This window comes from Trematomus bernacchii, unplaced genomic scaffold (genome assembly GCF_902827165.1).
Source record: "Trematomus bernacchii unplaced genomic scaffold, fTreBer1.1, whole genome shotgun sequence".
NCBI lineage: Eukaryota > Metazoa > Chordata > Actinopteri > Perciformes > Nototheniidae > Trematomus > Trematomus bernacchii.
This window is the reverse complement of record NW_022988007.1, coordinates 657,138-670,132: the sequence shown is the minus strand read 5'-3', so window position 1 is coordinate 670,132 and position 12,995 is coordinate 657,138. Positions and strand designations below refer to the sequence as shown.

The 12,995-nt window shown below is 43.4% G+C and overlaps 1 protein-coding gene across 1 annotated transcript; it reads right to left on the bottom strand.

Moving 5' to 3' along the window:
• Positions 1–211: 211 nt before the first annotated feature.
• On the bottom strand, positions 212–12,303 carry wnt11 (wingless-type MMTV integration site family, member 11). Its single transcript, XM_034117374.1, has 6 exons — positions 12,102–12,303; positions 10,013–10,202; positions 8,222–8,466; positions 6,705–6,982; positions 5,888–6,180; positions 212–1,158 (listed from the first exon to the last, which is right to left on the bottom strand). Exons 2-6 carry the CDS (start codon positions 10,093–10,095, stop codon positions 984–986), a joined length of 1,074 nt encoding a protein of 357 aa, XP_033973265.1. The 5' UTR covers positions 10,096–10,202; positions 12,102–12,303; the 3' UTR covers positions 212–983.
• Between the last annotated feature and the right edge of the window lie 692 nt (positions 12,304–12,995).

The following is a 12,995-nucleotide window of genomic DNA, read 5'->3' as shown; positions in this document are numbered from 1 at the left end:
ATTACAATCACACTGTGTTATCATTTCTGCTAAACTCTTATTCTATAATCCTTGGATTTTCAGGGAATTACAGAATAATGAGCCTTGGTAATTATGGATTTCTCTTTGCCAAAAATCTGCGACACAGTACATCATTAAAGGTGCAGCGCACAGAAAAAATTAAAACATTCCAGTAACGTGTAACGATAGTAAAGAGCATTTAATTATTTTATAAATACTTTCTTTATTTCAGTATACAAAATAACAGTATGTACATCCACACAAAAGTGGTTTACAAAATCCATGAGTTCAGCTCATATGCTCTGAAAAATAGAATATATTTTGAACTGCATGTGAGACATAAAGAGATAAGGCACCATTTCACAAAGTCCGTAATGCTCTTCTCTCAATCCACAGGGATGCAGGCACGTGAAGATCCACACAGGACACATGGTGAGAGTCCAAAACAACAACCACAAAAATGTTCCATGATTGAAAGTACTTGAAGTTCCCTTTGTGTTCCTTTTCCCCCTATTGTCCATTGCTGCAGAGGAAAAAAGTTGTAATAGTACCTAAAGAAAAGTACCCCGCGGATCCTTTAGAGTTTAGACCCTTTCCGTGGAGTGAAGCCAAAGAATTCTGTCTAGTGAAGGGAGAAGAAAATCCCTCTCCTCCAGCATAAAATCCAATATTATTTCTTTTTATTAGATATATAATAAAATAGAGACTTTCAACATCCCTCTCAGGGGGACTCATAATCATTAACAAGAAAAAGGAAATACCCAGGAGGACGGCGGTCTTCACGTAAACTGGCACTGCAGCCACGTCCAGGTTTGTGAAGCAGAAAGCTTAGAAGCCCAGCTGGCAGTTTGGAGATTCGATACAAAAATGATACAAGAAGAGACCACTCCTTGTTGAGATACACATGCTAAAGCTTAAGACAAAAGTAAGCTTCTTGGTATTGTAGTGCTTTGGTTCATCTTGAGCCTCGGTGCTGCCGGGACTCATTTGCAGACGTATCTCTCCACGATGCGCTCGCACTTCTTGCAGGTGACGTAGCAGCACCAGTGGTACTTGCAGTGGCAGCGCTCCACCAGCTTCTCCGTGTACGGGTTGTAGCCACGGCCGCAGCACATCAGGTCACAGCTGTCACTGCCCAGGGACGTCTTGTTGCACTGTCTGAAATGAGCATAGACAAAGAGGGAACATGTTAAGTTAGAAATGATAGCTGCGCTGTTACACAGAGCGGGACAGGAAATCATTCCTGCTGCGATAACTCTGTTTAACCAATCAGCTGGCAGAGAACTCACTGCTCCTCTTTTGATAACTGGACTTTTCTTCACACTTTACATTTATATTTAATTTATATGCCATACCTTGCACACTTAATGTAAATAATATCTTACTTTTCAATTGTGTTAGCTGTAATTTGGCGCTTCATAGTGTTTATTTGTCTGACAGTCTACAGATGTATATCTTTCAGGGTCAACTGGTATATATATGACTTTTTTATATATTTTTTGTTTAATTTTCTTTTTTGAGATGTTTCTATTTGATGTTTGTTTATTTTCTATCCTTTTTATTTTTCAAATGATGTGCAATGTCTTTGTTTTAACATGCTGCTGTGACGAAAACCTTTCCCATTTGGGGATCATAAAGTATGATCTTATCTTATATAATGTTTTAGCTTCAACAAGATGAGAAAAAGGAGGTTACATTTTGCACTGAACCACCTATTTTCAGTTTGGTTTCAGACCTAAGACAATACGTTTACAGCTTCTTTCTAAATGATTTAGCACAGAGCACACAATAGTCCTTTAAAAGTGCTTGACCGTCCCGTGTGCCTCGACCCTTTTGAGCAGTGGATTCTTGGGAGCGTCCCATTTCAGAAGCCTAAAGCATTTTGAATGAGCGGAGAATAGCCCCGCCATAAATCACACTGAATACACGGCGCTGCCCTCCCTTTCTTTAGCCTGTCTTCTCCACATAATTGCATTGTTTTATGATGGCAGAGTGTTAATGACCAGCATGGGGAGGGAGACACTGAGGCTGCTGCGGGAGTGGAGGAGGAGGAGGAGGAGGAGGAGGAGGGACAGGCCTCACTAAGAGTGTAATGGCGCGTTTCCACTACACGGCCTCGCTCGGCCCCGCTCGGTATGGCTGGGCCTCGTTAGGACTGGCTCACTTTATGGCGCATTTCCATTACAGTTTAGGAACTGGGGCAGTATCTATAGTAACGCAGTGTAGGCGGAGCCGTGACGTGATCTTCAGAGAACCCCAGAAAAACAACACAGCCGTTAGCTGTTAGCACTCAGAGCTCACAGCTCCTCATATATGTTCAGAAACTAGACAAAAGTGAAACAAGTACAAACCACAGACTGCCTGTGTCATGGTGAATACAGTCGCTGCTTTATTTATGTCTGTATAGGCCGTTGTTGTGAGTGTGGACGGTCGGAGCATATACTGCGTTAGCTTAGCCAATCTCCATTTAGAACACACGCATTTTAAAAGGTTTTTCGCCTGCCGTCTGTCTGCAGACTTGACAAAGCATTAATTCATGGTTTTTACTAACCGGTATCAGTATGTTGTTACTTCATCATCATTTTGAAACGTGTATTACAATTAAATCACGGTCAAATATGTCCATCTTGTTGTAGTTGTAGCCCCCTTGCCAGCGATGCTCTCTCTAGTTTAGCATACTCAGCCCGACTCAGCCTCGTTGTCTCTGGCCCTAGACCCGCGATTTTATGAGGCCAGAAAAACTGTGAATTAGGACCCGCCGGCCGGTACTAGGCCAAGTGGAAACGCAACCAAAGACGGGCCGCTGACGTCACAGCCCTCTTAAACCGTGCTCCGCGCTGTAGTGGAAACGCGCCATAAGACAGGTTTATTACATTGGTGGGAGCTGGAGAGTGGACAGAGAGCCCACACAGTTATGTTTTATCAGGAGCGGGATCGCGTTATATCACTGATGTGCTGTAAGTGGAGAAAGAGCACAGGACTGTTCACTCCGCAGCTCACATCTGCTGCTTTAGGTAATGTAATTTAAGACCACAGCACAGGCTTCAATAGCAGGTCTCTTCCCAGGGCCGTGACACTTTTTGGACCAGTGATCACATTATATCTATTAGGAACGGCTGCTAAGATTAACTCTGGCTGTCCCAGATTCTCTCGTTGTATCTCCCGCTCTCGGGTCCTGTGCATGCGTCACAGCTAACAACGTATAGAAGCGAGGTCAATTAAAGTTGAAAACTGATGAACCTCTCCTCAAGGGGAAGTTTAAGAATCCCTTGATACGATCGGTCTAGACATGTATGGTAACTATAAGGGCCAGAGAGCGCGGACCTTCCCTATAAGGCTGTTTACAATAAGGGGAAATTATGTTTGTGGGCACCATGATTCAGAACCATGCCAACATTTAATGCGTTCTTCCTTGGTCCATGGACCATCTACCAGGTTTCATGAAAGTTGGGCCTGTGCGTTTCCCCTACTCCTGCTGACAAACAGCCAACAAACCAAACTGAAAACATCACCTTGTTGGTAGCAGTAATAATTGGTGTCCAGGCACGTACACTCACTCTTACTCACTTGCCTTACATCAGTGTCACACGTTCACGTAATCACAGCAGCAAAGCGGGTGCCTCATGATTTGGCAGGAGCACAATGTCGCAGTCTGTGTGTGGCTGCTGCGTTATCAGGCTGCACACACATGGGGACTGTGAGTGTTCTTGACATGGTGCATGTCTTCTGGTTATCTGTAGTGTGGCCTATGGCTGAGGGACAGTTGATATGACAGTCATATGATTCATGACATTTACAATATATGCATAATTTAGTGGAGCTTTCTTACTCGACTAGTAGCTGGCATACTAAAATACATGTGGGTGTGCAACACTTTATTCTGAGAGATTCCGGTTAAACAAACAGATGATCAGTGCGGGCCAGCCAGGGACACGACCTGTCATTCCTTGCAACATAGTTATGGAAAATTGTGCCATATTCCAGATCTGCGCCTGAGTCAGACCCTCAGACATGTGGGCTCCCTTCTGCCCACTAACTTCTCACAGAGCTCCAACCAGCGGCACGCAACACTGTCCCAACTCAAACACCAGAGCTGAACGGTGTAAATAAACCTTTATCTGCAGCCGACCATTTCCCCTTTTGTGTGGCCCTCTCCAATCGATATCAGCTCGAGTGCACTCAGTCCTAAGAATAACGCCATTAGTCATTAGATAGCGGGACAACGACTCCAGTCACTCTCAGTGCCTTTTCCCTGACACATGCTCAGACAGGCTGCAGACGGAGCGCTCTCAGGGCCGCTGCCTTTATCAGCCAGCCTGAAACTCTGCGGGCCACCAGGCAGGACGCCACTTCACAGAGTCAACATCCTGGATGACATTCAGGCTGCTTTTACACGGGAACGTTTGCGTTTATGCACAGTATGCGTTTTCAAAAAAGTCTTCCGTTCACATGCATTCGTTTCATTTAACGTGTCTGTTCAAACGAGACCGCTGGAAACGCTGTAGTACATATGCCGGGACTGTAAGTGGCGCTGTACTTCCACACGAGACCGCTCGAAAGCGCTGGACACGCTGTAGTACATATGCCGGGACTGTAAGTGGCGCTGTAACTTCCGCCACAAAATACACCAAAAGCAGCGAAGAAGACCCCGGAGCAGCCTCGGAGCAATGTTGCCATGGCTACCCTTCTGTTTATGCCCCACGGTGGATTTAGCAACATGTAGTAGTTCATGTAATTCTCCATGTCCACTTGTTGCTGATGGTTGTGGTAGAGGAGCTGTAGATTTTGCACTAACATCTGTAGCATGGTCAGTAGCAGTAGCACTAGCAGTAGCTACTGACAGTAGCTACTGCTAGTGCTACAGCAGTGAGCAGCAGAGGCGGGGAGAGGTGGGGCTATCGTTATTTTTTCAGGAAATATTCGTATAGAGGCGATTACACGGACTCGTTTGACCCCCCAGAGAGTTTCGTTTGCAAATCTATCCACCTTGGGACCCGTTATCGTTTGTGGGGTCCGTTTGTTACGGCCTCGTGTAAATAATAGGGCTATACGTAAGAGAAACTATGCAGATACAAGCCGTTTCGTTCTCGTGTAAATGTGGCCTCAGGATCGGTAGTCTCCTATTTTGTCAGCTCTATGGGTATGTGATTGATAGTCATGCTAATAAACCTAACACCAGAGAACTATCACTCTCTTTCTCTCACAGTCACACCAATCAGGCCGGGGGATTACATGTTGCATAATCAGGATGCAAAAATCTAACTAACTTTATTTACTTAGAGTTACATAAAACCAAAAAGTCTGACTACTGTTATAACAAAAATGTAAACATGGGGAATCCTCGCCGGACTACAATGTTGCAATTCGTTTTAAAATAACAATACATTATAAAGCACATGCTCACAACTTTTCTCACACCGAGTGAAACAAGTCCGGAGTTAAACTTTTAGTTAAACAATGCTTTCAGTAGCTGGAAATGTCCCAATCATTTTTCGATGGAAACCAAAATCTCTGTTTTATGTAAGCTATTTTGTTGTCCACTACTCGGTATAGGTAGGCATACTGCCTGAATTTACTTTGAATTCAAATTGTTTTCATTGTCATTATGTTGTGGCTTTGGAGCCAGTCGTAAAATAGGCTACTTTTCATCTCATTTTTCTTTGTTAAATGCAGTAGGTGGACTATGTCTGCTTGATATGTATGATATTTCTTTTCTATTGCGTTGATTGCATTTCATTTGATATTGATGTCAGCCAAAAGTAAGGGGAACAGGTTACATTACTTCTGTATTGTGTGTACTGATTAAACTTGTTTACAGGTTATTAGTCATTGTAACCTTAATCGTTTTAAAGCAACCCTCCCAACGCTCCACACGCTGATGTCTCACCTGTCCTGCGTGCCGATAGAGCCCAGTTTCTCGCTCGGAGTGCAGAAGTCTGAGGAGCTCTGCAGGTACACCAGCTCGTTGTCCCTCACCGGCCGGATGTCGATGTCTTTGGGGACCAGCTGCTTGCGGGTTCCCAGGGGCCGGTGAACCACTTTGGTGGCAGACAAGTACTTGATCTTCAGGTCCATGGCGATCTCCCTCAGGTCCTGCAGGCCCCTCCAGCAGGTCCTGATGGAGCAGGAGCCGGACACCCCGTGACATTTACACTTCATCACCAGCGCGTCTCGCAGGGCCTGAGGACAGAGAGGTGAGACAGAGCTTCATCTAGGGATCCACATTCACACAAATCAAATCAGGAACAAATATAGAAGTAGGGTGGGTATGGAATTACAGTGTTCATTTATGTTGTGTAGCCATAGGAACACATGCATGCATATGGTCTTGCATCAGTCCATGGTCCCAAAAAACTCAAAAAAACATATAATTTAACAAAACATAAATATTATTATATTGTTATTAATGTTTTGAATGTTCTATATTAAACTCACAATGCCCAGCCCTGGTGTCAATATTGAATCCCAGAGTGAATATTGTCTTTTATTACAAAGAGAGGCAGCATTAGTTATAAGAGTCCAGGAATAACCTCATCATATCCCCTAAAGGGGGAGACAGCTCCTTCCATGCTTATAAGGTTCAGAAAGTCCTCCATTCATTGATTTCCTTTGAAACTGTTTGTCTTTCTAATTTTAGATTTCATGAGAATTATGCATTTTGTTAAAAGACATTTGAGGGTTACACGTTTTGCCACATTGCTAACCTGTCTCCCGACTTCGCTGTTGTGGAGGTGCATCAGTTTGTTGGCGTGGGAGCCGGCACGCTTCATCTTCATGGGCGCGTCAGAGAACTTGGAGCCCATGATCAGACCGTAGTGCAGGTTGTCAGCACACCCCCCCCAGCGGTAGCCGGGCTCTGGGATCTGTGCGGGGATGGGCCCACACGTGCACTGCCGCAGATCTCCAGTGGTGCACGCCCGCGCTATGGTGTGGCTGATGGTGGCTGCGGACAGCGCGTACACAAACGCAGCCTCTCTGGTTCCTGAGGGCAGGACAGAAACACACATTTTATATCTGTACAAAAATAAGCCCCATCCTGCAAACTGAGAGTGACATCAAAGTTATTCATAGATCTTTTTTTGTTGAATGCTAACACACAAATTATAGTCAGAGGTCATAGCAGTTATTTAGTTAGGTTTGCTACCAAAAAGAAAGAGCAAATTCTTATAATTTACTGAGCTAGAGAATATTTGTCCTTGTTGCTTTACAACATTCCTTTTAACAATTTATCGATTGTTAAAATACTTTAAGTGTATAATGGTCAGCTTTGACTGATGTTGGTTACCTTTCAAACCAAGCAAATAAAAACATTTATAGACAATTGTTAAACCACTTATTTTGTATGATCCACTTCTTTGAAATTAATTGATCTGCTATTTCCCTCTTAGTGTTCTACTGTCTTGGTGAAAAACAAAACAAATTGAGTGCACAATTGTAACGATCAAATGTAGTCCATCACTGTCCGCTGTAACCAGACTGAGCCCTGATGTAATTGGAGGTGATGTGCATACACAGAAAGCACAGGCCGAGGAGCAACTGGAAGTAAGGGGGAAGTCATGTATGACTGGCTGGTTAGATCAAAGCCCCCGCTACACAGAGATGAGCCATTTCCTGTTCAGACTTTTCATTTGGCAAATGGCAGCCATGTCCCTTCTGAGAGCGCTGCACACCCCCCACCCACAAAACCTAACCCTAACCCAGAAACTGTCTCCGGCTGACTTAAAGTCCTTTTTGGCAAAAGAAGCAGCCTGAAGTCAGACTGCAACGCAAACAGGCGTGCAGTCTGATAATGCTTCAGATTACAGAAATAAGCCAATTTTATATCATACAGAATATACACATGTTGTATGTCTTCTCAAATAACAGTTGAGTCCATTGTCTCTGGTAAAGGCCCGCCAGGAAATGGAATAATTCATCCGGCAGTCTAAAAGTTGAAAGACGAGGCCACATACCATCTTAAAACCTGAGATCCTCTTTGCGAAGGACATCATTCTTCATTAAAAAAGCATGTTAATGCATACAGATAAATCTAGTTCAGCGTCTGAGGGCAGACACCACTAGAGGCCCGAGGATCATTTCACAAGTCACTGTAAACAGAACTCAATAAATGCTTCATGACCTCAGATCGGTTATTCACTGAATGTCAGGAATTACTCCTGTGGGTAAAATCTTTGGAAACAACAATGTCTGCGCTGTCATTCCAAACGGTGAATGATCATACCTCGTTCGAGGTCTGGCCGATACTTCTGGGAATTGATTGGGATGTCAATGGAGGAGCAGTTCCAGCGCATGTCAGAAAACGTCTTCTGACACGTCTTCTTGACCTCCCGTGCGGCGGTGACGATGGTCTGCATGAGCTCCAGGTTGCTGCGACACAGCTGGGCCTGGGAGGACACCATGCCCAGCAGCAGCTTACAGTGCTGGGTCTGGTTGATGTGGAGAGACGCAGGGGCGTGTGATATCGACCTGAGCACAAAGAGGAGCTGTGGGTCAGTATGCATTATACAATACGTGACAGGGAGCTCACTTTTTTTGTTTCATGACGATAAAATAATCACGATTATGGGAAACTGTACGTTTCAGTTACAGTTGTGTTAGCAATTTCACACACATTTCAAGCCTATGAGAAACATCCGATCAAACACTTGAAACAGATAATATTTCAGGAGGGGAAATATTTTGGCGGAGAACCATCTTATCACGGTGTAAATCCCAAAAGAAACTATAAGTGACACGTTCTTGGCGCAGGGCTTTTCTTTTTGTTCAAGCACAGAAGATGTCTATAGATATTCCCAAAAATATAAAAACCAGAAAATCAGATCAGCAGTCTGATGAGAAACTATGATCCTTTTATATTTGCTTTTTCCACCACAGTAAGCACTGCCCTCAGTGGCCTCAGTTTGACATGAATCATATGTTTACAGACTATTAAAGGGTGCACACATTCAAGTTAAACATTTAAAACTGATTAAGTATTAACTTAACAGAGAGACCGCAGGTCCGCTCTGATCTCTCCTTTCTGAACTGTTGAGAGTTCGTGAGAACCAGGCAGCGCCGCCTGCACCTTGGCCTGTTTTGCATTAGGGGCCAAGGGGCCGCCACTCTGTGCCCAATGATAAGCTGTGACTCCAGTGGTCCGGGGGTAACCCGGCACTCACAGGTGTTTACAGCCGCATCTGTTTTGCATTGCACCGCCGTGCATTATCAGGACTGTAAGAGCTTAGATTTAGCACATGCCATCCCTGCTCTCATGGGTACATCTGCTTAAGTCTTCCCACTGTGAGCATTACAACCACTCACTCTGATAAGAGGCCATGGATATTGTGTTTTCACAGTGCTCAGGCACAGGGATAAAAACTCTGATAAAGAAACACGCAGCAGAACACGCAAACAACGAAAGGGTTTATAGGAATACCAAACAATAACATGTATAACTTCAACACAAAAATAGCAACTTGGTAACTTGACGGACTTTCCAGAAATATGGTGAAATTATTGTTTACTTTAACCATAAAGACAGCGTGGAGAAATCAACATTTGTGTCAACATGTAGGCTCTGCAGCGCACTATTTTTACACGGATTGAGGCCTAACTAGACTACACCCACTGGGCTGTCTGCGCCACCATGACGCCTGTCATCTCCATCTTATTCCACTCTTATCTTATTATTACTATACAGCAGGGGTACAAGTGATCCGAGATTTTGAAGCCACACCATCTCCTTTTACTGAAGCCGCAATAGAGTTAATAAAACAAAAAGGTTTCCCTTCATAATTTGAGGAACTGTCAATCTAATGTCCGCTTTATCAGATACATGTACAGAACCTATCCTCTCCCTCCATCAGGAGCAACCTGAGGAATTTTGGGGCCCATTTTAAAGCTGCCACGGGCCCTCCCTTCCATAAAACATGCAGAAAAGAGCATATATCGCATATCTACCTTACGTCATCTGTTTGGAGATTGTTTGAATGTAAAAGCAGAATGAGACGGCGCCACTCCTCGGAATACTTACAGCCATTTGATGCCCGAGCAGACCTGAGACAGCAGCAGAGCCGTGAGCACACCGAGAGGCAGGACATGAGAGCTGCTCCTCATGGTGGGACGCTTCACACAGGACACACACAGGACACACAAAGGGCTGCTGGGCTTCTCGACTAAGACTCAAAAGTCAGCTCTCATGGCACGACCTCCTCCTCTAAACCCTGTAAAGAATAAAACATTAATTACAACTTTGCAATGCCACAACATGCCAGTTCTAACATTTCCAGTATACTTTCTAGATTTGCTGAGCAAAATAAAAACAAAGAATCGTTGTGAAAGCCTGTGTGTGAGCTCTGACATACATGGTTATTTATTATCAAATCCTGTGGCAGAAAAATCGAATGAAGGAATGTTATTTTTGTTCTACATCAGCAATCTCACACATTACGCACACAATGAGTAAGGAATAACTAAAGGAAGAAAATTGAAATAAGTGGAATAGTCGTGTTTTGCAAGAAATACTTTTTTGACACTTTTGTAAGCATGCAAACACAATTTTAACAACATCCATGGTATTGCAGCTCCTTTTACACGAGGACAAATAGAAACTTTCAGGACAAAGAAATTTGAACGAGGTCTGTAGGAAATGTTTGCTGCAGATTGTGTAAATCAGCGCTGACTTTCCTCAGGGAGTTGGAAATGATTGACTCTGTTGTTTTGTAGCCACATAATTCTATCATATACAGCAATAAAGTCATAGGTGATTGTTGAATGTAATATCCCATTGTTGGGGCATGAGGTTTAAATGAATATTCCATACCAAGGGGGAACTAAACTTACCCAACTAAATGTTGGGTAACTTATTACCCAACATACACCACTGGCGTCAAACTTTCGGTATCACTCGACCAGCCATGTTTAGTGAGAAATCAATTTGAATAGGGTTCCAACATAGGCTATTTAAAGAACACTTTACATCACAAAACACTTACACTGATTTATATTAGCCTATATATTTTTTAATCAATTGAAAATGTTTTTGAGAAGAACATTTGGCGGGCCATCTTTGGCCCCCGGGCCCCACTTTGGGCAGCCCTGTTTGATACAATCTCCAGTACTTCTGCTTTACTTTGAGGCTGAAACACTACAGTGTGTTTTCCCCTAAATAAGCTCGTTGGTCAGTGTAATTAAATTGACCCTGTTTCACATGGAAACATTTAAAGAATTTTAGCTGGAGTGTGATCCGCGCACTAATCTTCAGTCAGCGCATCAGAGGCATTATCTGATAAGGTAGTGAGCTGTTGATAAGAAATCTCTTTGACGAGAGCTTAAAGTGAGCGCATTAAAACTGCTGATAGCGACCTTTCAGAGATCCAGTTCCGCTGATTGGCGGAGACGCGTTCGAAACTGTGTGATAATAATTATTCAAACTCGACCAACACCTTTCCAAGCAACAGGATTCTGACCTGTAAACTACGATGATAAAAGAATGCAGCCTATCATATACCTTGGATTACAGTCTTTCCTGCGTATTTACAGTGTTTTCCACCGCTTTGCGTCATATCTGTTCACAGAAATCACGGCCTCAAGTGGATTAACTGTTTAAATGTACATCTGGCCGAAGAGGGCTAAATGGCAGCTCCTGTTTCCCCTGAAAGATAAAGGCTGATAGCCTCACACACTCACACACACCCTGCGATGTGTGTGCCTCACCGAGCCGAGATAAGCAGCGCAGGGCGCGCGGAGGACTCCCGGTACACCGAGCAAGATCTCATTCGTGCAGATTCACTAACAAGGTCGGAGAGAGATGTTTCTATCATAACCTGTAACAATGCTGCCTGCCAATCTGCTTATGAATAAATACATGTTATCTTTAGACCTCAGCCTTAAGGAGCAGCCTGCGCAAAAGTTGGGAAATCTGAACACTTTTATGATTTTAAAAACAATAAAGTTTGATTTGATACAATTTTGTTCCGATGTACAAATCTTCCCACACTTTTCCCAGCAAATAACTCATACACAGCCAAACAATCAGTTTTGCAATCACTCCATGATAGGAAACTCTAACTCTATCTCATGCCCAAAGACACACGAACTTCAGCCAAACAGTTTCAGCTCACCTTCTGCCGCTCAGCAAGGAACAAAAGCAGACAGGAACAAAGTCTCAGCAGCTCGGAATATCCTTTGGACAGTTTCAGTCTGATGCATGAGTAAAATCCAGTGTAGGGGGGTAGCATATGTCCGGACAGGTACGCATGGTGTGTGTCGGGAGTGGTGCCGCGGAGTGTGAGTGCAGACAGAGAGTGAGGCTGGGTGGGGGCAGACTCAGCTTTAAAGAAGCCCCCCCTGCCCTGCTTTGATCTCACTGCTGATGTCAGACCTGCATTAGCATAAGAAAGCACCGGGACCACAGCATACTCGGAAATACTTCAAGTACTGCAGTTGAATTGAAATCCTAGAGAAAATACTCTGGAACAGAATAATAATATCCCCAGAGGAAGTAAGTTATTGTGTGCCTGTGATGACGTATGGTCCACACACTGACCTGACTTTAATGGTATTTGTGTAGCTGCTCAGGTATCATACTCCCATAAAATACCATTAAAGGTTCCTGAAGTTCTCCAAGGACACTAAAGAGACCACTTAAGGAGAAGCACATACTCTCATGTCACCTATATGTCATATCAAAGTCTGGAAATATCAGTGTATGATAGGTTCAAAATATAAAACCCTAATAAGTGTCTGGACTTTTGTTGTTGTTCTGAGTTTGAACCTTTATGGTTTATTGGAATTATTTTAAGTCACTTTGGATGAAAGCGTCAGCTAAATGTTATGAAATGAAAAGAAATTTAATGGACTTGATTAGACTGATATTTCAAAAAGAAAATGCCACTGTTATTCTTAGTTTTACAATCTTCCTTAGAAATAGTTACTGTCTTTTTACATCAAAAACATTAGGCCTAATTATATAATGTTTATGAAACAAGGAAGTCACATATTGTTTTTTGAACAAC

Bases quoted from the DNA above. Each gene is read 5' to 3' on its own strand.
- wnt11 (XM_034117374.1), bottom strand. From the start codon at position 10,095: ATGAGGAGCAGCTCTCATGTCCTGCCTCTCGGTGTGCTCACGGCTCTG. The intron at 8,467-10,012 runs GTAAGTATTCCG...CTTTGTGCTCAG, and splicing joins TGCTCGGGCATCAAATGGCT to GTCGATATCACACGCCCCTG. The intron at 6,181-6,704 runs GTTAGCAATGTG...CTCTGTCCTCAG, and splicing joins ACAGCGAAGTCGGGAGACAG to GCCCTGCGAGACGCGCTGGT.